Here is a 23,186-nt window from a genome sequence, read left to right as displayed (position 1 = left end):
CTGGAAAGATTGCAGGCATAGTTCAGTTCTGTTCTTCTCCTTTCTTTCTTATTTGGCGGCAAGGCTGTGTGTTTTTATAAGTTATTATCTTTTTGCCTTTTTATTTATCTTTATTTTTCTGTCTTTTCATCCTGTAATACAAAGGGGGAAATCTTATTGCTGGTAATTGCAGGCAAATTTTGAGTGAGGAGTGACAGACAATTCAAGAACTAAGAGCTTGACTCCAGACACCATTTTGCTATTTCCATGTGTGGATTGCTTCTGCACTGAGGTGACTTGCTAAGAGACTGGCTTTCATATTAACCCTTTCTATTGGGAATCCTTTATCAAAAGATCATTTTCAGCTTTTGTGAGTTATTTTTGCTTACCTGAACTGCTTTGTTTGTATTCAGTGTGAAACTCAAAACTCAATCTTACATTTTCCAGTTATTTTATTGAAGTTAACTGTTACTGGAAAATAAATTTTCTGATGCTGTCAGCTTTGTGCCTTGCAGCAGATGGTCCTTTCAACTCCTCAGAGTTAGTTTACCAGTTAGAAAAATAAAACTAGTTCCAGTTTGGCATGTGTGTCACTTGAAATAGTTAGTGAAAGGTAATGCCAGAATTCTATTTTGAGATAGTAATGTCTGAGACAAAGTACAGATTTCCAAGCCAGCTATGCTTATAATAGATGAGCCTTTGAATTGGAACCTTGGGTTCAATTCAGGGATTTATGCATATGAGTCTTTATTTGTACTTCAGTAAGATGAAGATAACTCTTCTCTGTGGTAGGGCTGGCAGCTTCTGCTTTTACATACAACTAAAACTTGCTTCCTATATGAAACTGTCAGTTACCTCAACCAGCAGTCATGACATGGTGGTCTTACTCAGTTTTTTATCCCAGCCATAATTAGTTGCCTGGCTTTATTAGACAAAAATATCCCTTCACACAGCTGAGGTCGTTTTACTGCCTGGAAACTTTCCTTAGGTATTTCTCCTGGCAAGCAGAATGCTGGAAGAAGGTGGTAGCTTCTTCTTGCATACTTGCCTCATGGTTTCATCACTCTGAGTGAAATTAATGTGTTCCCTTTTCTAAACTGCTGCTCTCATCCATAGGGTGGCTTTAGACATGAACTGTACTTACAGGAAAAGCAACCATTCTAATCTATCAGCAGTCACAGCCATGAGGAGTCACACATACACAGCTAAGAAAGCTCTGCCTTCCTTGTGAACATGCTGCTCTTGCATTGACCCATTTCTGTCTCTTTGTCCTACTCTGTGTTCCACTGGTGTAGTCAAAGGTCAGGAAAGCATCATCCAGACTTCCAGCTTTTATTCTGTGCTCTGCAAGTGCTGTCAGACTTGATGGAGAACTAAAACTGAGGCAGCAGGAACTGACATTGCTGGCTTGGTTGCTGTAAACTCCTTAAACTGCTCTCTTCAGGCACCACCTGAAACCTAACCTGACTAGAAGCTTAGCTTCCTGGAACTTTAGAAGTACTATGCCAAAAAGTTTTTAGCCAACTTTCATAGTTTTCCACTTTGGAAAGACATTTAGTATTTTCTGTAAGCCATTCAAATAGTCCTCAAATATTTTAAAAAATTAATGGAAAAGAAAGGGAGGGGAAAAAAAAAAGAGTAGGTCTGGAAACATATCTTGATTGTTTTTACTGGGATGTGGAAAAGAAACCTTAAACATCAATGAAAAACTCACTTCCTGGAGGACTTCTGTCTGAATCTATATCTGAATCTGCTGCATATAACAGTGGACTTGTTACTTAGTGTTAAGCCAGCATGTAGAAAGATTGGACATAAACTGCATCTGCTGCCACAAACTGTGTAGTAGATGCTATTTTCACCCTTCTGATCACTGCAGTCTAATCCTTACCTTTAGCTAAGGAGCTAAATCTGATTAAGTACTCTCTGTGCTCCTTGTGGAGAACTCTCTACCACTCCAAAGCACTCTTTTTTCATTGAGCAAACAATAGAAGAGATCTTGGCAATAGAAATAAAAAGTGCCAAATGTACTCTCTTCTGGTAGCACTGCAAGTTACTGTAGGAAGCTGCTCATCTCCAGATGTTCCAAACAGCTGCTTCTAAAGTTGACAGGGAGCTAGGATAGCACTAAGCCCCAGGAGCAGGGCTTGGAATGCTATTCTTAGAATGTCTAGGAAATATCTAAGAAGCCTCTGCTCTTCTTATTCCCTTTGCAAGTAAAAAAATTGTTGTTGTGTTTTTTGGTTTTTTTTCAGGTACTCAGATCTCAAAGTTTGGGTTCGTGGGTTTTTTTTTAAAGAAGCTTAATATTTTCATTGGAACTGTTTTGACAGTTGTATTCCCTCAGAACTCTGCAATTTAAGCCAGTGGAAACCAATTGAGAAATGGCAGTTTGCTGTCATAGATGATGAATTAACCATTTTATATGAATTAGAAGCAAACTTTGGCATATATCGCTGACTTCTTTTAGAATTTTTTTCTATTTTGACTGGTTTGGAACAATACTGAGCATTCTAAACATACATACTGAACATATGATACATTGCTGATCTTACAATTTGAATCTAGTTCTAGTCCCACTTGCTACATTACAAATCATGAAAGTGTTCAGGCTTGGGGGGTCTTCAGGAGGCCATCTAATCCAGCTTTCCTTTCAGAACAGGATGGCACTGCCTTTGGCATGGTCTAGTGGTCTTGGAAACCTCTCAGGAGCAGGCTGGTCTTATTTTTCTTTTAGTAACTATTTTGGCTTGAGGTTCTATTTTGTTTAGTGATCATTTTCTAGATAAATAGATATTAAGCATGAGACAGAACACAAAATGTATGCATTTTGAAGCTAAGCACCTATATTCTATCATGAAATGGCACTTACTTTGAAAGGAGGAAAAGCCAGTCCTAGTGGACTGTTAATTATTGGGGAGCAGATCAGTGATATCAGTATTACTAATGGCTCAGTAGGTGTTTGGTGGACACTTGGAAGAGTTGAGTACTGGTCAAGGTGAGAGTACTTGGGCTGTTCCTCAGATTCTAATATTGTTTAGTGGGAAGCATTCCACATAGCATCACTGGAAGAAGTAATTAAAAAAGCACTGTTTGGTTTGTTTGTTTTTTCAAGTCACGTACTGTTAAAATATGCAAGTATATAACATTTTTAATTTCTGTCTGTTTGCTGGGGTGTTTTCTTTCCAGACCTACTCAGGCCTGTTCTGCGTGGTAATCAATCCTTACAAGAACCTGCCCATATACTCAGAAGAAATAGTGGAGATGTACAAAGGCAAAAAGAGACATGAAATGCCCCCTCATATCTATGCCATCACAGACACAGCCTACAGGAGTATGATGCAAGGTGAGTGCTGACTGAGATAATGACTCTTGTTGAAATCACAAATCAAGGCTGCAGTCAAAACACTGTAGGAGAACAACAACTCACTGCTATCAAAAGGCATTATTGTCCTTGCTTACAGACACTACTTGGTACCAGCCTTTGTGTTCAGGTGAATAGCTCTCTCCTGCTGTAGTGGATTGAAGAACTGTACAAAAAGTCTGGTGAGAGCTAAATTTGACATAAAGTACAGGCTGGTGTGAATACATGGGGTTCAGAGAAGCAGGCAAGGAGAACTGAGGTAGCAAATTTTCCATCTCAGTGATGAGCCTATGAATTTACATAGCTGTAGGTGGGCAGGGATGTGTACTGTTTGATAGAGGCTTTTAACAAAGCCAGCTAAAATCCAATTGCACATTCTGGCTGGGGGGATCAAGCTTAGTATAACCTATGTTTTGAAGTATGATGGTCAGTGGTAGCTTTACTGTCAGGACTTGTTTGGTTATATTCTTACTTTGTTGATAAAACTCACTATCAGGAAATATTAAGTACATCTGTTACCTTTTCATGGAATAAATGAAAGCAAGTGGATAGACCTATTTCACTCCACATCATACAACTGAGAATCAGAGAACTGTGGCTATTATCTGCTACCTGTTTATCACTTGAGGAGTTCTAAATATGGAACTCTGAATGCATTGTGCAGATCCCTGGTTCTGAGTGGAGGTTTTTCACAAAGTCAGTTGTGGTGTCTGTGATGCTTGGAGAGGTTCAGGTGTGGAGGTATTTTGTGCTTTTCTTCCTGTTTGTTACCTGGGTTTTATGAGTAGGCATACTTTTTAAGGTTTAAAGGGTGTAATGGACAGTTTGATTTGGTGTGCCTGAGTGAATGTTACTACTTCTTTATTTTTTGATGTCTAGAAATGACTAAGGTGTTTGTTCTTCCTAAGTCTTGTCACTAGCATCACATTTTTGAGCAAAGTCCAGATATAATAAAATCATGCTTTAAAATTCCCATTAGTCTCAGTTTGAGTTCTGCTTTTCACCTGTCCTTGCTACCACTTGTACCTCCAAGCATAAGAGGACTATAATGATACAGGTTCCCAGAGTGGAAAAGAGAGAAAATCTCCACCCATCAACCTGTGTTAGTGTCTTCCAACAAACTTGCTGTGGGGAAAGCTGATAAAGGTTGTTTAAGTGTGGTGCCATGCAGGTCGGAGCACAGGGGTGAGCTAATGTGATGGATCAGTTGATCTATATTTGTAAAAGCCTGGGATGGAGAGGGGTGAGTACACAGACCTGCTGAAGTGGACTGGTGGGAGGGTGTTGGTGGCAGTTTGCTGGAGATGTGGCAGGTCTTGAGAAATGCAGCCATACTGCTGGTGTATTACTCTGAAATGAATGCTGCATCCGGAAGATAAAAACTTGTGAACCTGCACCTCTAAAGCATCTCACTTCCCTTAGAGAGAGACTGGATCTGCCATGATATGGTCAAGAATAGATGCTCCACCTATATTTTACATGGCAGAATGTTGTCCATAACCTCATTGCACTTTTCCTTCTTTTATTGCTTCCTTCCCTCCATTGCCTGCTCCTTGTTAGCTCAAGCACTAAGTTGTATTTTTGTTAAACAGGCTATTAACTGAGCTGTACCAAAGTTACTGTTCCCTAGAAAGAAATCTTGTCTACATAGAATCAGAAACAGTTTCTTTGGCAGTGTTGTGAGGAGACTGAAGTTCTTTTCCCTTACAGTCAACAGTTAAACCACTTCAAAGTGCGTGTGCCTGCATCTTATCCTTCGTCCCTGCCAGGTATATATCAGTGTGTGACAGAAGATACCCAAACAGCTGCAATTCTACATCAGGGGACAGGTGACCTTCTTTGGTCTGATGGTGGTTCAGAGGTAGTGATTAATCTATGTGGGTGTTTTCTTTCCTGTTGAAAAGAGGCGATGTGTCTGTCAGACCACCTCTTGGATGATGTCTAAGACTTGGAGACCCCAGACTTGACTTGCTTTGTTGTACAGAGCTGAAGAATGGCAGCCCTGCCAGTTTTCCAAGCATGGGAAAGTTGCTATGAGGTCTGCTGGAGTGTTTACCTTTCCCAGAACAATTCTAGCTATGCTGTGTTCTCAGCAGTACTGACAGTCTAGAGGCTTACCCCAGCTCTTCTTTGCCTAGTTTTAGAAACCTTGTTGCAGACTTTTTGTAACGCTTGTTGATATGAATATCATTCCCAGTTAGCTTTTGAACTTACCTGCCTTGATCTGTTTAACTAGGTTTGGAAAGATTTTTTTGTGTGGTTTCACAGTTACCTGTGTGTGCTACAAGACCTGTAGAGATTGTTTTAGGGTTATTTATTGCCTTATTTCCTTGTTTCAAAGGGTAGCAGTAGCATTCCAATGTCTGCTACTGGGAGTGAGGGTGAGTAGTAGGTTGTTGCACTGTCTCTGGCCCTGGCTAGCCTCGAGGGGAATGGAAAGCAACATTCCTATTCCACTTTCTGGGTTTTGCTCAGCGTGGGGGAGGTTTGGTGCAGCAGCCAGTGGTATGGCAGGAATCTGTACAGAGAATAGAAGATGAAAGGGTCGGGTGCTCCACATGAGCCAGAGGCATTTAGGATTAGGCTGCCTTCCCTAGGTTACTTTCAGAGCCCTGAAGACTGGGAATCCTTCATGGCCTGGAGAAGGATAGCAAGCTGACTTGACTCTGACTTCTGTCAGCACAGGGTATAGTTATCTCTTAAACTGACAGTGTGGAAAAGCTTTGCCTGTTAATTGATTTGGACTCAGATTTTTTTTGTTGTTGTTGTTGATTTTCGGTCAATTTATGGCACTTGAATAAGCAGGGCTTTCAAAGAGATGGTTCATCAGGAAGGGAGAGGAAGATGAGAGTTTTGTTCCAACCTCTGCTAATCCACAAACTGCTTTAACCCTTTTCAGGCATCTGTGCTGATGTACTGTGGGTGAGCTTGGTCTTTTTGTATCTTCTGGTTACTTCATTGGCAGAAGTGTCAGGGCACTTAGATATTCCAAGAGATTATATTGCTTTTTGTTAATTTTCCCCAGAAGTACTTTCTTGAAGAAATAAAATGGTGAAGGGCATGTTCAGAGTGGGTTGTTTGTTGTTATTGGGTTTTTTTCCTTTTTTTTCCTCAGACCCAAGACTGTGACTCTCAGAAATGAGATGAATACATGTTACCTGGAGAAACTTCCTGTGCTTCAAGAACAGAACTCTCAAAAATGTAACATTTTTGCTTTTAGAGAAAACAACAATTTGTCTTAATGTTTCTGTTCCCTGGGTAACCTGGGAACAGATCTGCATTCAGAGGAATTCTTCTTCTGGTGCTAATGATTGAAGCACAGTGCCTGCAAGTGGGGTGGTGTCTTGAGCAAACAAATCATTATTCTAATGCAGCTGATGTATACTGAAGAGATACATTCTTTACCTCAATTCACAGTCTCCAGGGCCTCAATTTAGAAAAGCATATTTTAAAGCTGTTAAACAGCACCTGTTTGTCTATTTGGAACACTCATAGAGAATTTTCTGTGTCAGATAGTGATAGAAGATGTAAATTTCATTGGTATCTGGAACATGGTATCTGTTTCAATGCCCTGAAAAGTATCTGAAGCTTCTGTAATAGGTGAGGTCAGTATGGTGATTCTGGTCTACAAAGGTTAGACCTGTTCAACTAAGATGATAGGTAGGAGAGGGAATAGACAGCACATAGCTAATGAATATATTCAGTCTCTTTTCTTAGCTGATTTTCTCCACGTTATTGGAGAGCTCCTAATGTTTCACCTAACAAAACTCTGGAAATCACTGAGCAATGATTAAACCCTCCTTGACCTTGATGGATTAGTCTGCAAAGGGACCTGTACCTCCAGAACTATGCTGGTGTTCACTTGGGAGTTAGGTAGTCTCTGGGTTTGGTGTTTCAAAGAAAAAAATTTGAAGCACAGTACCTTGGTGATCAAGGTACTTTAGTGACACCTTGTTACATTAAGTGAGGAACCGCACTGTTAGGTGTTGTAAGACAAATCACTTGCTTTGTAGATCCTCACACTCGCCTTGAGACCATGTGTGATTTTCACAAAAGACAGTCCTCTAGATCTGCTCCTGTAGAATGTAGACCTTCAAGTGTTTTGTTTGTAATTCTTAAATGTTTGCATAGTTCTCTAAGTTTCCTAGCTAGCAGAACACTTCTGCTCTAACTTTCTTGCTTCCAAGTAATTTCTCAGCTTGCTTCTTAGCATTGGGCTGCTATGCTGCACTATATAATGCTCCTACCCCAAAATGCATCTTTCTTTTCTATATAATATTCTGTCAGTGCTTCTCACTTGAGACCTGCTCAGGTTATGTAGAGGCACACATGTCCCTTTCAAGTTGCATGTAAAGGTCAAGTTCTATTTCCACTAAAACCCAAAAGAATAAAACTTGTGGTTTCAGAAGTGTGTTTTCCAGATTTGTCCAAATTTCTCATGCAAAGGGCAACATGAAATTTGGATGCTAGTTATGGAGGATATTTGTTTTGGTGCAAATGGCAAGAAAGTATGTACATTGTTTTAAATTTCCTTAAGAAATGTTTACATGCTTTGAATTACTTGAAATTTCTAAATCCAGCTCTAAAAATCTGTGTCTTGAGATGTGGTTTTCATGAGAACAGGGAGCTAAAAAAGAGTCCGGTTGCCCACTTGTTTTTTAGTAGTTACCACACCCATTTTTCTTCATTCCTGTGGACCAGAGCAGGATTTCTCTGGCAGTCACTTATGTAATGGTTCAGCCCCTGCTGTCAGTCTCCCTCCAGTTCACTGTTCTAGTACCATGAGCTGCCTGAGCTTTTTGCAGGCTGTATACTAGTTTTTCTTTTCTGTCAGAACTTCATAAACATTTGCATAACCTAAAATTACAGCTTACAACTTGTTTTCTGCTATCTCCGGGTTCAGTTCAAGAGCTCTAGAGAAGGGGAGATGTGGGCTCTAGTCCAAAAATGTCTTAGGGGAATAAATATTTCCATTTGAGCCCGTAGGATATATTTCATTTTGAAAAATGAAATTTACTTTTCTCCTTGTGACTATTTTCAAACTTCAGCTAATGCAGAGCTGAATCTTGGCACTGCAGTATTCCTGCAAACTCAAGTGATTTCTTTTCTCTTTTTTTTTTTCAAACGTCTTGAAGCTGTATTGTTGAGAGCTGTCTTGGATATGCTATGTTTCTCCTTCATTTGATTTCTCTTTTCTCTTTCTTTTTGTACTTGATGATAGCTGTTAGCATTTTGAGACTTCCCTATAATAGGTTCTTTAAATGACAGTGCAAAAACAGGTTCTGGGGCTCTGTTCTGGTGTTCCCCTGGAGTGTTTCTGATCCCGTTCAAGCCAGCATGCAGGTTAAGGCACCACGGTGAACCTGCTTGATTGGGTCTGACGCCAGTGGGGTTGTTCCCACTGCGGAGCACAGTGTGTCAGTCCCTGGGGCTCCTCCTGCCTTAAGAGCCCTGAGGAAAGGACATGGGATGTGAAATTATGTTGATGTTGGAAGAGCATTTTGAGGAGGCAGTAAAGAGCTGGAAGCACTGCGTGTTTGAAGCACTTAGATGCGTTTAAGAGCAATTCCTGCTTTAGGCCAGCTGTGTAGCTTGGCCGGCCAGGCCGGGCCGGGCTGCGGGCGCTGGGCTGGGAGCAGTAACGGGAGCGGGGCTGGGCTGCCCCGGCCTGCCAGACGCTGTGGTTCAGAGTGGGTGGTACCATGAGCTATGGTTAAGCTTTTAGCCTTAATGAGTCAGCTATAGGCAGGGGACTGCAAGCCAAGCCTTTGCCTTTCAGCTCCACTTCCTCTTAGCTGCAGAGGTGATGTCACCATTGTGTGAATGCTATATTACTTCTCCTTTTATGGAGATGAACAGGCTTGAAATGAGAGTCACTCATGCAGAGGAAGTGGGTGATAAAGGCCTGGTAGGATGTTCTGTAACTGAGATGAGGAGCTTAAATTGCACATTCTCTTCTAGCCTTCTAACGTTTTTCTTCTCCCATGCCAAAACATTTAAAAACAAAATTTGAGACTTTGGAGCTGTATTAAATTATTAATTATGCCAATGTATTTGACCACAGCAGTTCAGCATTCATTCACACTCGTTGTTTTGCAATAGTATATTTGGTTGAGCACTTTCTATGTAAAAAGATGTCTCTCTTGTGAAAACAAATTTTGGTTTAATTAAGTTTTTAGAGTATGCTAAACCAGCGAGCAGTCTCAAATGCAGTCTTTTATTCTTGGTCAAGAATAAGTTACGTATTATGGGGTTTTTTACATAGTAAAATTAATCTACTGATCTTATTATACCATACTGCTATATAGTTTAATTTTGAAGGATATTTTACTTCCTGAATTTCTGGATGTTTGAGGCGGCTGTGTCTTGTGATCACTTGAATGCTATGGTGATGAGAGCTGAAGAAGAGCCTAGATAAAAAGCTTTCCTTGTCAGCTGGTTTGAAATACAGAACTGTTGCTATAATTAACTAATGAGTTGTTATTCTGGATTGTTTTTAATAAGTGACTCTGTTTAGAACTGAAAACCAGGTGCAGATTTCTTTTAATCAGACATTTCTTGATTGTGTTATTATAAGCAACTGAGTTTATGGTACCCAGCACATTCTCTTTTGCTGAGTAGGTTGCTTGCACAACTGACAATGAAGTAAAGGCAAGTGCTGACTGAAGTAGTGCAGTACGCCCATGTTGAATGATCATTTGGAAAAAAAAAAAAAAAAGGAGGGGGGAGGTGGCCTCTTGGCTGGACAACTGAATTCTGATTCATGATGGCACAAGTCAGTGTCATATGGAGAACAAATATTGGCACTCAAAACTGTTCTTAATTTGAAGAGTATCTAAGAGTTATGCTTTGTGTGCGTTAGCTCTTTGCCCCTTTGGTCGGCTCCAGTTTCCTGTTGCTCAACACATTATTTGAGTTGTCTGTCTATACACAATTAGAAGAATTCCAGCTATCCCAATGACTGCTGCTTTGCAGTCCTGGGAAAGAATTTCCCCCGGATTGCAAACAGGAATGTTGCCTTTTATGGCAGTGTCTGCGTGCTCCCGTGCTCCCGGAGACTTGCCTGCACTCGCAGGTAGGATCCTGCTGACTTAAAGCAGAGGTGACTAAGGCAGCTGCAGTGGGCCACCAGGAAAGTATGTTGGGGGAGGAAAGCTTCATGCCAAGAGGATTTCAAACACTGTCTGTGACTTTTCCTGCCTGACCACCTTTCAACACCATGCTCTGTGTTAGGGTGGGGAAAAATCCTGTACTTGCCTTTGGGACTCCTTAGGGTCAATCCAGGGTGCTGTGGCTATATTGCCTTTCTGGAACAAGGCTGGAAAGAACTTCTCAATCAAGTATGAGAAAACTTGGCATGATCAAGGAGTGTTCAGTGCCAAAGAACTGCTTGGTGTTATTATCTGATGTTGATAATCTCTTTTTCTGTTGAACAGTCAGTTTATCTGTCTGCTTATGGGTATTCTTTTGCTGGATCATCTCTAGGATGGAAATGGGAAGGCAGGTGCTATTCAAGTGCCTGGGGCTCCACAGCCTGTTTGAGAAGCCCCAGCTCATAATTCCAAGGTCAGAGCTGGTTACTAGCAATAAAGACCACCTTATTTAGAATTGCCTTTTTATTTTTTTTTTCTTTCTCTCAAATATGCTTCTTAGAAGAGCCTCTGTAGTACCTGAATGTGAGCATAACCTTTTCTGGACAAGTGAACTGCTTGTTTTTATTCAAGCTTTTGAAAGTCAGGTGTTATTCAGAGGCACAGTCTTGTCCTTTCACATAGCTGCTTTGTGGTGCAGAATTGTACTCAGGTGTTGTACTACTGAAGAATACATTTCCTTAGGCAATCCATAAATGAGTCATTAGTTATTCCCCTGATCCACCCTCAAAGTGCCCAGTCATGCAGAGGGCTGGCATGTGCCTGCTGAGCCCTTGACCCACTGGGAACCTTAAATGTGTGAGGCCTTTGGGGCTGGCTAACATCTATTATTGGCCTGGCTTTCAGCAAAAGGGGTGTATATCTCAAAGGCAGTGAATAAATTCAGTACTTGAAAAAATGAATATGCAATTTAAATAAAGCTGCACTATCTAGTTTTGAAGGCTTAAGAATTTGCCAGGCCAAAATTGTTTGAGTGGTGATTTTCTTCTACTTGCTTTCTTCCAGGCTTGGGGTTGATCAGCTCTTTCTGAGAACAGTATTAGCAGGGTAATGGCAGGTAATCTAAGTTTTAACAGGAAAAAAAGCAGATTATTTTCCTCTCATTTTTTGTACTCATCTGCATACAGTCAGTTTCCAGTAAAGATGCTTAAGAGCAGGAGCTGCATATACTTAGCATGTGAGCTTAATGCTTCCATTATCGGCTTCAGAATATTTTAAGATGGAATCTCAAACCTGTTAGGTTTGTCAGCTTTCATTATTCCACAAAAATATGTGCAAAGGCTAGATATACTCCTCTCTTTTTAAACTGTGTGTATGGGAGATTTTTCTTGATTCATGTGGCATTCAGGATGCTAGTACTGGAATGCTAAATGTGCTTGCAGCAGCAGTATTTAAGGGTATAGAAAAGGTTTCAGGTACTTGAGATCTATCAGACTGGAAAGCCTTCTCTAATTACAGCTCAATCTCTTTATCTTGCACAAAACAACTTGAATGCTGACTTAATTATATCATCTAAGCACTGTCTGGTGGGAAGAATACTGAGCATTCTTGGTTTCTCTAAGCTACAGGGAAAAAGAATTAAAAGAACCAGTAGCTAAAATGTGGAGACAGTCACACAAACATAACGGATGTCACTAATAATGAAAAAAATTATTAGAGAGATCCAGTGAATTGCATACTCTCATGGATGTTTGGGGCTTGCTTTCTCTCTCTTTAGAGAGTAGATGTTAGTCCAGTGCAATGAGTGGAAAAAGGAAGTGGCAATGCCTGAATGACATCTAACTGCTGCAGTGTTACTGAGCTTCTCAGACTAAATAATCTGTGAGTCCTCTGGTTTTGATTTAAAAATAAACAAACACCTAATAGCAAACCAAAAAGCCTCCCAGCTTAATGGGGATTTTGAGTTTGGTGTCACAGTTTGTGTTCTGAGTGCCCCAGTGGCTCTTGTGGGCTGTCAGTCAATGACTTTCTGTGCCCACCTGTTCTGTGTTTCACTGTCCCTGTGATGGCTACAAGCTGCTTGAGGCTGTTCTGGTGTAGGCACAGGCACTCTCCAGTCTTCCTAGTGCTCCCAGCTCATTCCTGGTGGTATGAAGAAATGGGTTGGAATCTGGGTGGAGGTAGGTGGGCACAGGGTGGAGGGCAGGGGTAGGAAGTGAAACAGGGCAGAATAGGCGGAGTGTGTGCAGGAGCTGTGGGATGAAGGCATGATGGGAGGACTGGTCAGGACTGTGCATAACGAAGTGAATGCTAGCAGGAGGTTAAAGATGTGGGAGAAGATAGTAGTGAATGGGCTGGGTGAATTAAGTTCTGTAACTGGAAAGATATCCACAGCTGGGAATTGAACACAGGCATTAATAAGTCTGCTGGTATGTCAACATGGAAAAGAAAAGGTTTCTGTTGTTACCAACTGCTGTGTTAATACAATAGGGGATGATGCCACAAACAATCAGCTGTATAGGATGTAGGCTGCTGCTCAGTCTTCCAGTTTTTGGGTCCAGTCTGTACAAAATAAGTAACAAATATTTTGTCACTGAGCTTCAGTGCTTGTTTTGGTCTGAAAGCATCTGTTTGATGTGAATATTTGGCACTTTGGGATTTGTAACAGTTGCTGTCCCACTTTCCCCCTACCTCTTCCATTTTCACTGCTCTGCTGATAACTTTTGCAAGTCAGTATGGGCCCACTGCAATAGGAGCTGAAGAACAAGTAGATACACATCACACTGTAGCTGTGTGGTAAAGAAACATTCAGTAGGAGACTTCTTTAGTGTTTGTAGAAAAATTGAAATGCAAATAATATTCTTTCTGGATGAAGAAAACTAAATTGCTGTGATGCCATTATACTTTGGCATATGGTAGGAGGTGGATGTCTTGCCAGAGAGGGGGTTACTTGGCTGTGATTCTGAGGATATTTGTCACTGTTTACTATTTCCTGGTGTCTTTGGTGTTGATTTCATTCTGTCAGAGAAATTTTCTTTTAGAGTTCTAGTCTGACTACTCTTTTAAAATTTCTTCTAGATCGAGAGGATCAGTCCATCCTTTGCACGTGAGTAATTCCAATTGTCAGTCTGCATGTCAAAGTTTGTGTTTTTACATTTTTGTAAAAAGGAAGGACTCTCTTAATTTTAAGTACTGGAAGTGGAATTACAGAATTAGGTAATAATGGAGAGTCAAGGAAAGTTCCACTACAGTTCCTCCAATATATAATTCCTTCTGCAAAATAATTTTTGTAATAAATGGAGGAAGGGTGGCTTTGAAACAGCCCCTTGTGCTCAAACTACTGAAGAAACACAGCTTTGTCAATGGAAAAGGCTTGGAGTGATCCTTCAGATTTGATGCAGCTGTTATGTTTAAGTGCATGCATACTGATGAGGCTGATAGAGTAACAGATACTCTTGATGCAGCAGTTTGTCTTCTAGACACAGTAAAATTGATTTGCCCTCAGCCATGCTTAAGGAATTGGTATGTTTCTTCTTGCAGTCAGGAGGCTTCCGTTTGAAAGATTTACTTCATTACCTTTCACCCCAACCTCTACAGCAGCCTCCAAGCTATTCCTCAGCCACTTTGACAGTCTCTGTATCCAAGTGACTAGAAAGCACTGTTCTTTATTGCCTTCCATGTTGCAGTCCAGCTGCAGCCCAGCTTTTTTTCCCTTGGTTTTAAGGGAGGTGCTGTAATGGCCAGAATGCAGTTAAGGATGTCAGTAGCCCTTTTGGGATTAGAAATATGATAATGTCCCCTTACATCTTGTTTGTTGATAACTTGTAGATTTTCTTTTCAGAGGTGAATCAGGAGCTGGTAAAACAGAGAACACCAAGAAGGTTATTCAGTATCTGGCTCATGTTGCTTCCTCGCACAAGTCCAAAAAAGACCAGGTAAGACCTAGGTTTAATGATGTTTTATTGCTCTGCAGAGTTTGGACATTAAATATGTATTGGCTGATGTTGGTAAAAGACATATTGCTCAGTAGAAGCTTAGATGGTAACATCTGTCAGGGGATTGAGGAGGTCAGTGAACTATGAAACAACAAGTCTGTCAAAAATTGCGAGTCAGGGAACACTGTTCAAAGCCATAACTCCTTTGAATTCGGTGGATCTACAGTGGGCATAAACTCATCCACAACCCCTTGGATTCATTGGCAAATGCATGGGTAAGAACTGCTGTAAATGCATCATCTGTACTGATCTTTTCACATGGTTGTATTGCTTATAACCAGTATAGGTGGTTTAAAACTGATCCTTTTGTGGGGGAGTTGTCTCCTTTCTTCTGTGCCATTATAGATTAGGTCTGGCCATTACATGTACTGTCTCAGAACTGGAGAATACAATGATAGGCTAGTGGACATCAGCTGAAAACTGAAAAATTGTAGGAAAACATTAAAAGGGGGGAAACCAAGTGTTAGCAGCACATGAGAGGAGGGTGGTGATGATGGTGGGAGGACTTTAAAGATGTCTCACTTATATTTTTTTCCCCTCCCTCTCCCCCGATGGACTATTGCCGAATTCTTCAGTTGTATCCTCGTAGGTGAGCTGCACGTTTACTGCACGTTCTGCACCAGGAATGCATTTTCTGTCCCATTGTGTGATTTTTTTGAGCGGCTTTTCACTCCACACCAATATCACTTTCTGCAGCTAAAACAAATCCATAGACAATTCACAATTTTTATTTTTTTTGTGTGGTGCACAGTAATCTTTTTGTAAGGATGTTCAGTTGGAGACTGTAGTGATATCAAGAATACTTGTGTTCTGTGCTCAATACTAGTTTGCCTTTAAAGTTTTTCTTGCAGGATTTTCCCAGACACATACCATCTTAGAAGTATTCCATCAGGACTATAGGACTGGACAAGGCTTTCCTAGCCTCTTAAGCATATAGTGTGTGTGATGTTCCTAGTAATATTGATGTAGTTAAGTATTTAGCCAGGAAGTTTTAGGACTGTGGGCTTGTTAGCCGGATCTGAACATGTTGGAAATGTTTATTAATGAAAGCCAAGTGCTAGATATGTCCACTGCATCTCTACATAAGAGTTTTCCTGTAGCAGCTTAATGTGTAGGCATGTCTAATGCATGTAGAGTATATAAATAAGAAGGCATTTCTGCATGCTGGCACACTGTGTGTGTGCATGCACATAGTAGTAACTAACTACTGGAATTCTACCAAAAAAACCCAATGTTCTGTGTGCCAAAATTTCAGACATATGAAGGCTTTTTCCATGGTCTGTCAGTAGCTGTATTTAGTAACATTCTTCTTTTTAGTTTTTTTAAGTGTGGAAAATAGAATCATGGGGTTGAGTTAAGTATTCTTCCACTGCTTGTCCATGAGTAAAATTTGAACTGCTGAAGCAGGACAGACAATCTGCTCAGGAGAATAAAACAGTCCTAAGTTGGACTGGTTGATGATTTGTCGAAGCTTGATATTTAATTTTTTCCCCCAAGTTTTGATTTTTTTTCCAAAAAGTCCTGCTCCCCGTGTTTTGTTACTAAACTGACCTTACCAGAGGAGATTTAGAGCTGAAGCCTTTGTTAATCAGCAGTGAGTGCTCTGCAGCACTTCTTTATGGTGCAAACTTGGAATCAGAATATAGGAACTTATGAAGATGAATACATTTAATTTTCTGAGGATCTCAGGTATACTGGTCATGGAAGATTTTTGTCTTTAGGCACAGAACTAAACAAAGGATATTATAGAAAGTAGTGGTACTTTCTTTATTATGAACTTTTGGATGTAAACTGGTGTTTTTCCAAATGCCAGGGCAAAATCAGTTTTATAAAACATATTCTTTAGCTCACTTGTTTTGGAGGTAGTGGTGCATTCCGCCATTCCCAGTGCATTAGTATATTCAGCTAAATAAGCTTCTAGCTGCATGGTGTGACTTCTATGCACATTAAGGCTCCTTTTGCAAGGGGTGTACTGAATCTAATTATAGAAACTTTTTTTTTTTTCATTTATTAAAACTTCTATTTATAGAAGTTGAAGTCAGTGTTTTTCCATGTTTAATCTCAGCTTCTTTACTGTCTTATTAAATCATGTAATGATTTTTCAAGATGTGAGTGTTTGCAGCTAATCGGAAATCCGTGGGCAATAGTAGCTGATATTTAAATATTTGTAACGAAACTTTGGTTATGGATGATCCTTCTCCTTCCCCCATGCAGTCACTGGTGTTGGGATTTAGTTATTTGATAATCTCTCACATGACTGCAGAGAAGAATATAAAAGCAAATCCCTAATGTGTAAAAAACAAAACAACGAACTCCAACAAACCAAACAGCCCAAACACCACCCCCCATAGTTTTTTTTTCAATTGTATACTGTTGAAGGTAGAAATTATTTCTGGATGCCTTTCTCCATACTTTACTTTCTGAAGAATTAATAGCTGGAAAGACTTCTGTCTTGCTTAAAAAATATTTCAAAAATGTATGAGATGAAGAAAAATTCAGTGCAAGGTAGATGTCAAGGATTTTAGTTGCTTTAAATTTGTCTTGTAATTTCAGAGCAGTAGAAAGCATACTGAAGAGTGTTAGGAACTGCCAACCACAGGCTAACGGACCCAGTGGCTTTTTCTGCTGCTGTTTTCATGAGGAGTATTGCACATACTTCAAATGCATGCCAAGTGTTAAACAAATTTGTTTCAGGTCAAGGAATGGCAATTACAAGTGCCAGGAAATTGGCAGCATCTTAATGATGGGTACCTTAGGATTTTTAGAAAGCTTGGACAGCTCTGTCTTGTAATGGTTTTGCTTTGCAAAATTACCTATTATATAAGAATAATGAAGTATCTTCCATCAGTGAAAGGTGACCATCAAAATTTAAAGTAAAAAATCCCCAACAAACTCCACCCAAAAACTTATTAAAAATTTTTAAACATAATGGAATTGCCTTTTAAACAAAGACAGCATGCAGTGAGGAATGGGTATGGTAATTGCAGACACTTAGTCCTATGTGCTGTTACTGTGGCGTGCTGAGAACTTGGATTTTCCCACTTTGTCACGGTGCTGAGGCAAATCAGGAGAGCTCAGTGATTTGACCAACTCTTCAGCATTTTCCTTTCCCCAGGAAAGGAAAATGCTTCATATTGCTGTGAGGCCAAGCTGTCATTTTCTATGCATATTGCTACCTTGGTGTTTCAGGAGACCTAATCACCTCTAAACTACAATTTACCCACACCTACTTGAAACTAATGACACTTTTTCCTGAGGTACTAAGTTACAGTAAGGTCTATTATATGTGGATTTGCATAAACTTCCCGTCTTTGTGTAGCTACTATGGCCTCAGTTTTATTTTTAGCCAAATAGTTAAAATAGATTTGATGTCAAGGCCTGATTTCTTTTCCCTCCTTGTTCCATTTAGTTGGGTTTAAGTGCTGTGTTGCTGTCACCTCTCACTTGAATAGGAATAAATTGCAGTTAGAAACAGAGGCCTAGGGCTTCACTGCAGGATGGGGAAGAGAAATGGTGTGAGCAAAGAGCATTCCAACTTCAGTACGTGTGGCAGAACACAAGGGGAAATGTGACCACCACACAGTTTCAAGGACTGAACCCTAGTTTCAAGGTTTTTTTCCTTGCAATGCCAGATGCTGGGTCTGTTGTGAGACAGATGATGTCCCAGCTCAGATTCTCCTACCAGGGCTAAGCCCCTTGTTACATATACTTGACAGTGAATGGAGGTGTTTGCAGCAGCTGCCTCTTCTGTGTATGTGCAGTTCCACCAGGGCTGGGGGTCTTGTTTGGCCTTGCACTTTGCAAGCATGAAGTGAAGTGATTGTGGAAGTAAAAAATAAAGACTTGTAGTTCATTGTACAGTTTCTCATATATCTTCCTCCTTTTTTTATTGCCTGTATTTTTAGAGACACTGTGTAAGAACTAATCTGTCTTTGAGAACAAATGGAAACAATTTTCCTTTAGAAGTAACCTTAAATAGTTTCCCCATAAATTCCGTTTCTCACAAATCAAACTTCATTTACATCTGTTATGCACAGGCAGTCTTGAGTACTTACTGATAACTGCTAAAAAGAGAAACATTAATCTAAACTGTAATTTTGTGTCTCCAGAAGCTTTTTAGTTGATCTTGAAATATAGAGAACGCCATGCTTTTAGCACAGAGGACAAGTAATTTTTCAAAAGTGCTAGGGATACATGTAGAGCCTGCAGGGAAAGGTGTATATGCTGCAATGGCCTAGTACTGGGCAGAGATAAAAGTTCTGAATTTCTTTTCTACAATTCCAGCACTTTGTATTCCTTGAGGGGAGGAGTGTGTGAATATGGCAGCAGACTGCAAGCAATCATGCAGTTTGTGGGATACCACTAATTCTCTTTTTTGTGTGTTCCTCCTTACAAAGGAGATTTTTGCTTGTTTGTACTTTGTAAGATGTAGACTCTTATAAGAAGTGCAAGCATTTTGTGTTCGGTTTTTACAAAACATTATATTTTTTTCAGACTAACTTCTTAACCTACTAGTAGCAGTGTTCAGAGCTGTCTTTTAGTAGCAAGATAGGATTTGCCTCACTGTTGCAGGCTCTGTGGCAGTACACTTCTGGGATGAGGGCCTGGTCTTGGATGCTGGTATGATTTTCACTTTGTTCCTGGGAAGTCTGCGGGATGTTACAGCCAAGTGACTTTGAAGGGCTTCTTGCTAACAGAAAGACACACTGGGAGGAAGGGAATGAGGCTTATTTATGAATGTTTCTGTTTAACCCAGATAACTAATGAGTCTCCTTTGAAGGTTTAAGTGATCATCTCCTAAGGTTTAATATGGCTTCTCTGCAACAGATGCCAAACTAGTGTGAATTGAAACTGCAGCGCTGGTTTGACCCAAGGTTAATGCTGTGAACCACTACCTACTTTATTAATTTTGGATTTCTCTCTAGGGAGAACTGGAGAGACAGTTGCTCCAGGCTAATCCCATCCTGGAGGCCTTTGGAAATGCCAAGACAGTGAAGAATGACAACTCCTCAAGATTTGTGAGTATTATTATGTCATGAGTGTATTCAAAAAGTGCATCCAAAGTGTATTTTACACTTTCCAGTGTTCTGTTTTTGGGTGAATTGCTATCAGAGATAGAGTAACTGAGTGACTTTTTAAAAATTAATCTGGGAAATAAATTTCATTTGGTGAATTATCAAAAATAGATCTTTTAGATCTCTGGAATGAAGAAACCAGATCCTGTACCAGGATCATCTGTGCTGATTTTTTTTTTGTAATCATTACAGTTGGTTTGATCCTGGAGAGCAAATACTCGTCTTTTATTTTGCTTGTTCTGGAGAACAATGGACAGCATCTGAGAGGCAGTTGGCAGAGCTGGAGCAAAACCAAATTAAAATGGTTGAAGCTAATACTGAAAGGGATGGAACTGTCAGGGTAGTGTAACATGAAATTCAAGGGACCCTGGTTGTGGGAAATCTAGGTTGAAACAGAAGTGAGTGTGAGTTGTTGGCTGTCACAATGATAGAAGTGTCTGTAAGTGCTTGGTGTCTTTTTTTGTTCAGTTGCTGTTGTGATCACTAGACATTGCGTATTGGCTGACCTTATGCTTTGCCTAAAACCTGCCTGACTTGTTTGGAGTTTCCTTTCCTGGATTAAAAAGAGAAGGTTTACCTCTGTTGTTTACTGTTGTTACACAAAGAATACTAATTTTAATTCTATTGTCTTCCTCTTAGGGCAAATTTATCAGAATCAACTTTGATGTCAACGGCTACATTGTTGGAGCCAACATTGAAACCTGTATCCTTTCTGTAACCCCTTGAAAGGTTCAAGGCTCTAGAGGTGTCAGGAATGGTACCTAGCAGTCTCATCACCACTGACTTAGGTTGAGAAAGCAGTTGGAAGCACTCTAAATTTCTGCTATCAAGATCACTGTTGTAGTCTCCTCTTTCCTCAGTAGTATTTTGTGACCTTTGTGATCATGGTGCAGACCTTTTCTGAGTTAATGAATGAATTTGAATCTTAAGAGGTGAAATGCAATCATAAACTGCAGCAATATGAATAGGTATGGAATTTCATAGGTCATTCTTGCTTCTTTCCAAGGCAGGTGGGGATTGATGGCATCAGATTTTGTTTCTTACCAATTAAGTCTCTCTTACCATAGTCATCATTCGGAGGCTGGCAGGACTGAGACCAGAAGCTCAATGGGTTATTGACTGATAACGATTGCTAAGTCATTACCCCTGTGAATTGGTATGAAGAGAACATCAGGTAGTTTTTTCTCCTACCATAGAGTAGGAAGGGATTTGTATGTCCTGTCATGGGCCTTGACTCTCTGAAGATCTGCTGGAGAAGTCACGTGCAATTCGCCAGGCCAAAGAGGAGAGAACCTTCCACATCTTTTACTACCTGCTCTCTGGGGCAGGGGAGCATTTGAAGAGTAAGTATGATTGTGTTGTGGTGAGGGAATGCCATAGCTGCAACAACAGAGGGTTCAGAACACTTGTAGAAAAAGACCTGTTCCTTCACAGTTCCTACTTCTCTGCCTTTTGGATATGGTCAGCTCTCCTCCACCTCTTTCATACACTTATACATCCATCTGTCCTCCCCCTGCACTTCTCAGTTCCTGAAAACTTGCTGCTCTGGTTCCTTCCTGCACTTGTCTCCCTGCCAGCAATGACTCTACGCCCTTCCTTATCTAAATCGCTGTCCCATGTTTAGTCTAGTCTTGCATGATGTAAACCATTCTGGTGCAGGAATGGTCCTGCTGTGATGCACTCGGTGTGTAACTGAGTGGAGCAAATCTGCAAGCCTCTGAGCACCTCTAGCCATCTGGCATCCCAGCACACCTTGTTTTAATACCTCAGCGTGGTAATGTGGGTCTGTGTTGTGCAAGAGCTGCAAATGGATCTGCAGGAATGACACAAGGAGAGGACTTTCTCATAGCTGCTACTGTTTCAAGAATTCATATATGAACTTTTATCTGACTTGAAACAAATGAGGTATTGAAATTAAAGACAGATTTACTTTCAAGTTAATCCCTACTATTGACAGATTTAGGACCTAATGATGAGTGGCGCTGCTTTGGTGGAGTAGGCCAGAGGAAGGAATAGCAAGAAATAACACAGAAAAGCTCTGTGTTTATCTAAAATATATTAAATGTTCAGCCTGAAGTAAAACTGAGCTTAATCCTAGATTCATCCAGGAGCTGGTAGCATACGCGAGTCAGAAATTTAATGTTGGTGGTAGCTTGTTGTCTGTTTAAAAAAAAATCCATAGCAACTTCTTTCTCAATTCTTTCCTAAGATGACCTGCTGCTGGAGCCTTACAACAAATACCGCTTCCTTTCCAATGGGCATGTTACCATCCCGGGCCAGCAGGACAAGGACATGTTTCAGGAGACCATGGAGGCAATGAAGATCATGGGCATCCCAGATGAAGAGCAGATAGGTATGAATATGCAAGGAATGAAAAAGGGAACAAGCCATGTCTTGAGATTTTTTTTGTTCTGGTGTTCTTTTTTTTGTTTTGGTTTGATTTGTTAGCTTTTTGTTTAGGGATTTTGTTGGTTTTGTTTTGCTTGTGTCGGTTCCTGCTCCCCCTGCCCCGAGTGAACAGTGTGCAAGTAACAAAATTCAGTGGCTTTGGAGTGACCCACCTCAGGATCTACCAGCACAGTTTCAGGTTATAAGGTTAACTCTAGAACAAGCAGCTAATAAAAACATGCTTCTGCTTGCTGTTTTTGTTCCCAATCTGAGGCTTGTATACCCAGTGTATGAAAAACACATTGAATATACAAGAATCCCCTCATTCTCTTATGCAATGCGTGGCTTGTGTGCTCCCCCTACCCCTTAGCAGTGGCTCTAAAGTATCTGATCCAACCACTGCTCTGGATTAGTCCTTTGAGAATGGGCTGGTCATAGTGCCTTTCTTTCCAGCTTAACACTGAACTGCTGATCAGAAATTAATATTGTCTGATTCTGGGAGCACAGTTGCATGACAGTGAAAACAGAAATGCACACAGCCAGCACAAAGCACAGTGATACACATTCACCAGAGCTCTGTGCTCGCTCATTCATGATCTGCCCCACTGGTGGCAAATCAGTGTTCTGCAAAGGCTCACCTTCAAAATGTGTATGGTCTTCTAAAGCTAGGACTGTTACTCTCTACCCTGAAGCAAGCAGGCATCTGTTGTGGTTTGACATCACCTCCTCTGCTGGAGGCTGCAGCTCTTGTGGCTGTAGGGAACATTTATTTACCTGTGCCATCTGCTGTTTACAGTCCAGCTGTTAAAATCTGTGCTGTTGTTATTGACAGTTTAATACATTTCTTGATATCCTGAATCATCTGAGACTGAAACTTCTGTCTGGAGGTGAAGAGAAATTTGTCAAAACCAAAAAAAAAAGAAATGGTAGCCTAATTCATTGTAAGAGTGTCCTGCTATGCTCAGTGTTTCGAGTTGTTTTTAATGTATGCTCTAGGGTATGTCTTTGCTGTCATGTAGATGAGTTGTTGGTTCCAGGCACTACAGCAAAAATAGCTTTAATGTTTTACACTTGCTGAGGAGCCAGTGCCCTTTTGCCAAGATCCAGCCTAACCCTCCCCTGACAAAGCTTCATGCCATTCCCTTGGATCTTGTCATTGGTCACCAGATAGACAGGTGCCTTGCCCTCCACTTCCCCTTCTGAGGAAACTGTAGGATGCTGTGAAGTCTCCTCTTCTCCAGGCTGAACAACCAAGTGACCTCAGTCACTCCTCCTGTGGCTTTCTCTTGGCTCATTG

The 23,186-nt window shown here is 40.6% G+C and overlaps 1 protein-coding gene across 1 annotated transcript in view; it reads left to right on the top strand.

Annotated features, from left to right (window-relative positions):
* The window catches only part of MYH9 (myosin heavy chain 9), a 70,304-nt gene that overhangs the window by 17,484 nt on the left and 29,634 nt on the right, over positions 1 to 23,186 (top strand). The window contains exons 3-9 of the mRNA XM_063154426.1: positions 3,166 to 3,322; positions 13,510 to 13,537; positions 14,273 to 14,366; positions 19,352 to 19,444; positions 20,141 to 20,204; positions 20,746 to 20,844; positions 21,711 to 21,854. Coding sequence (XP_063010496.1) covers positions 3,166 to 3,322; positions 13,510 to 13,537; positions 14,273 to 14,366; positions 19,352 to 19,444; positions 20,141 to 20,204; positions 20,746 to 20,844; positions 21,711 to 21,854 — 679 coding nt within the window. The remainder of the gene's footprint in view (positions 1 to 3,165; positions 3,323 to 13,509; positions 13,538 to 14,272; positions 14,367 to 19,351; positions 19,445 to 20,140; positions 20,205 to 20,745; positions 20,845 to 21,710; positions 21,855 to 23,186) is intronic.

The sequence above is a fragment of the Melospiza melodia genome, chromosome 4 (assembly GCF_035770615.1).
Source record: "Melospiza melodia melodia isolate bMelMel2 chromosome 4, bMelMel2.pri, whole genome shotgun sequence".
In the NCBI taxonomy this organism is placed as follows: domain Eukaryota; kingdom Metazoa; phylum Chordata; class Aves; order Passeriformes; family Passerellidae; genus Melospiza; species Melospiza melodia.
Note: the sequence above shows the minus strand (reverse complement) of the source record. Positions and strands in the feature narration are given on the sequence as shown.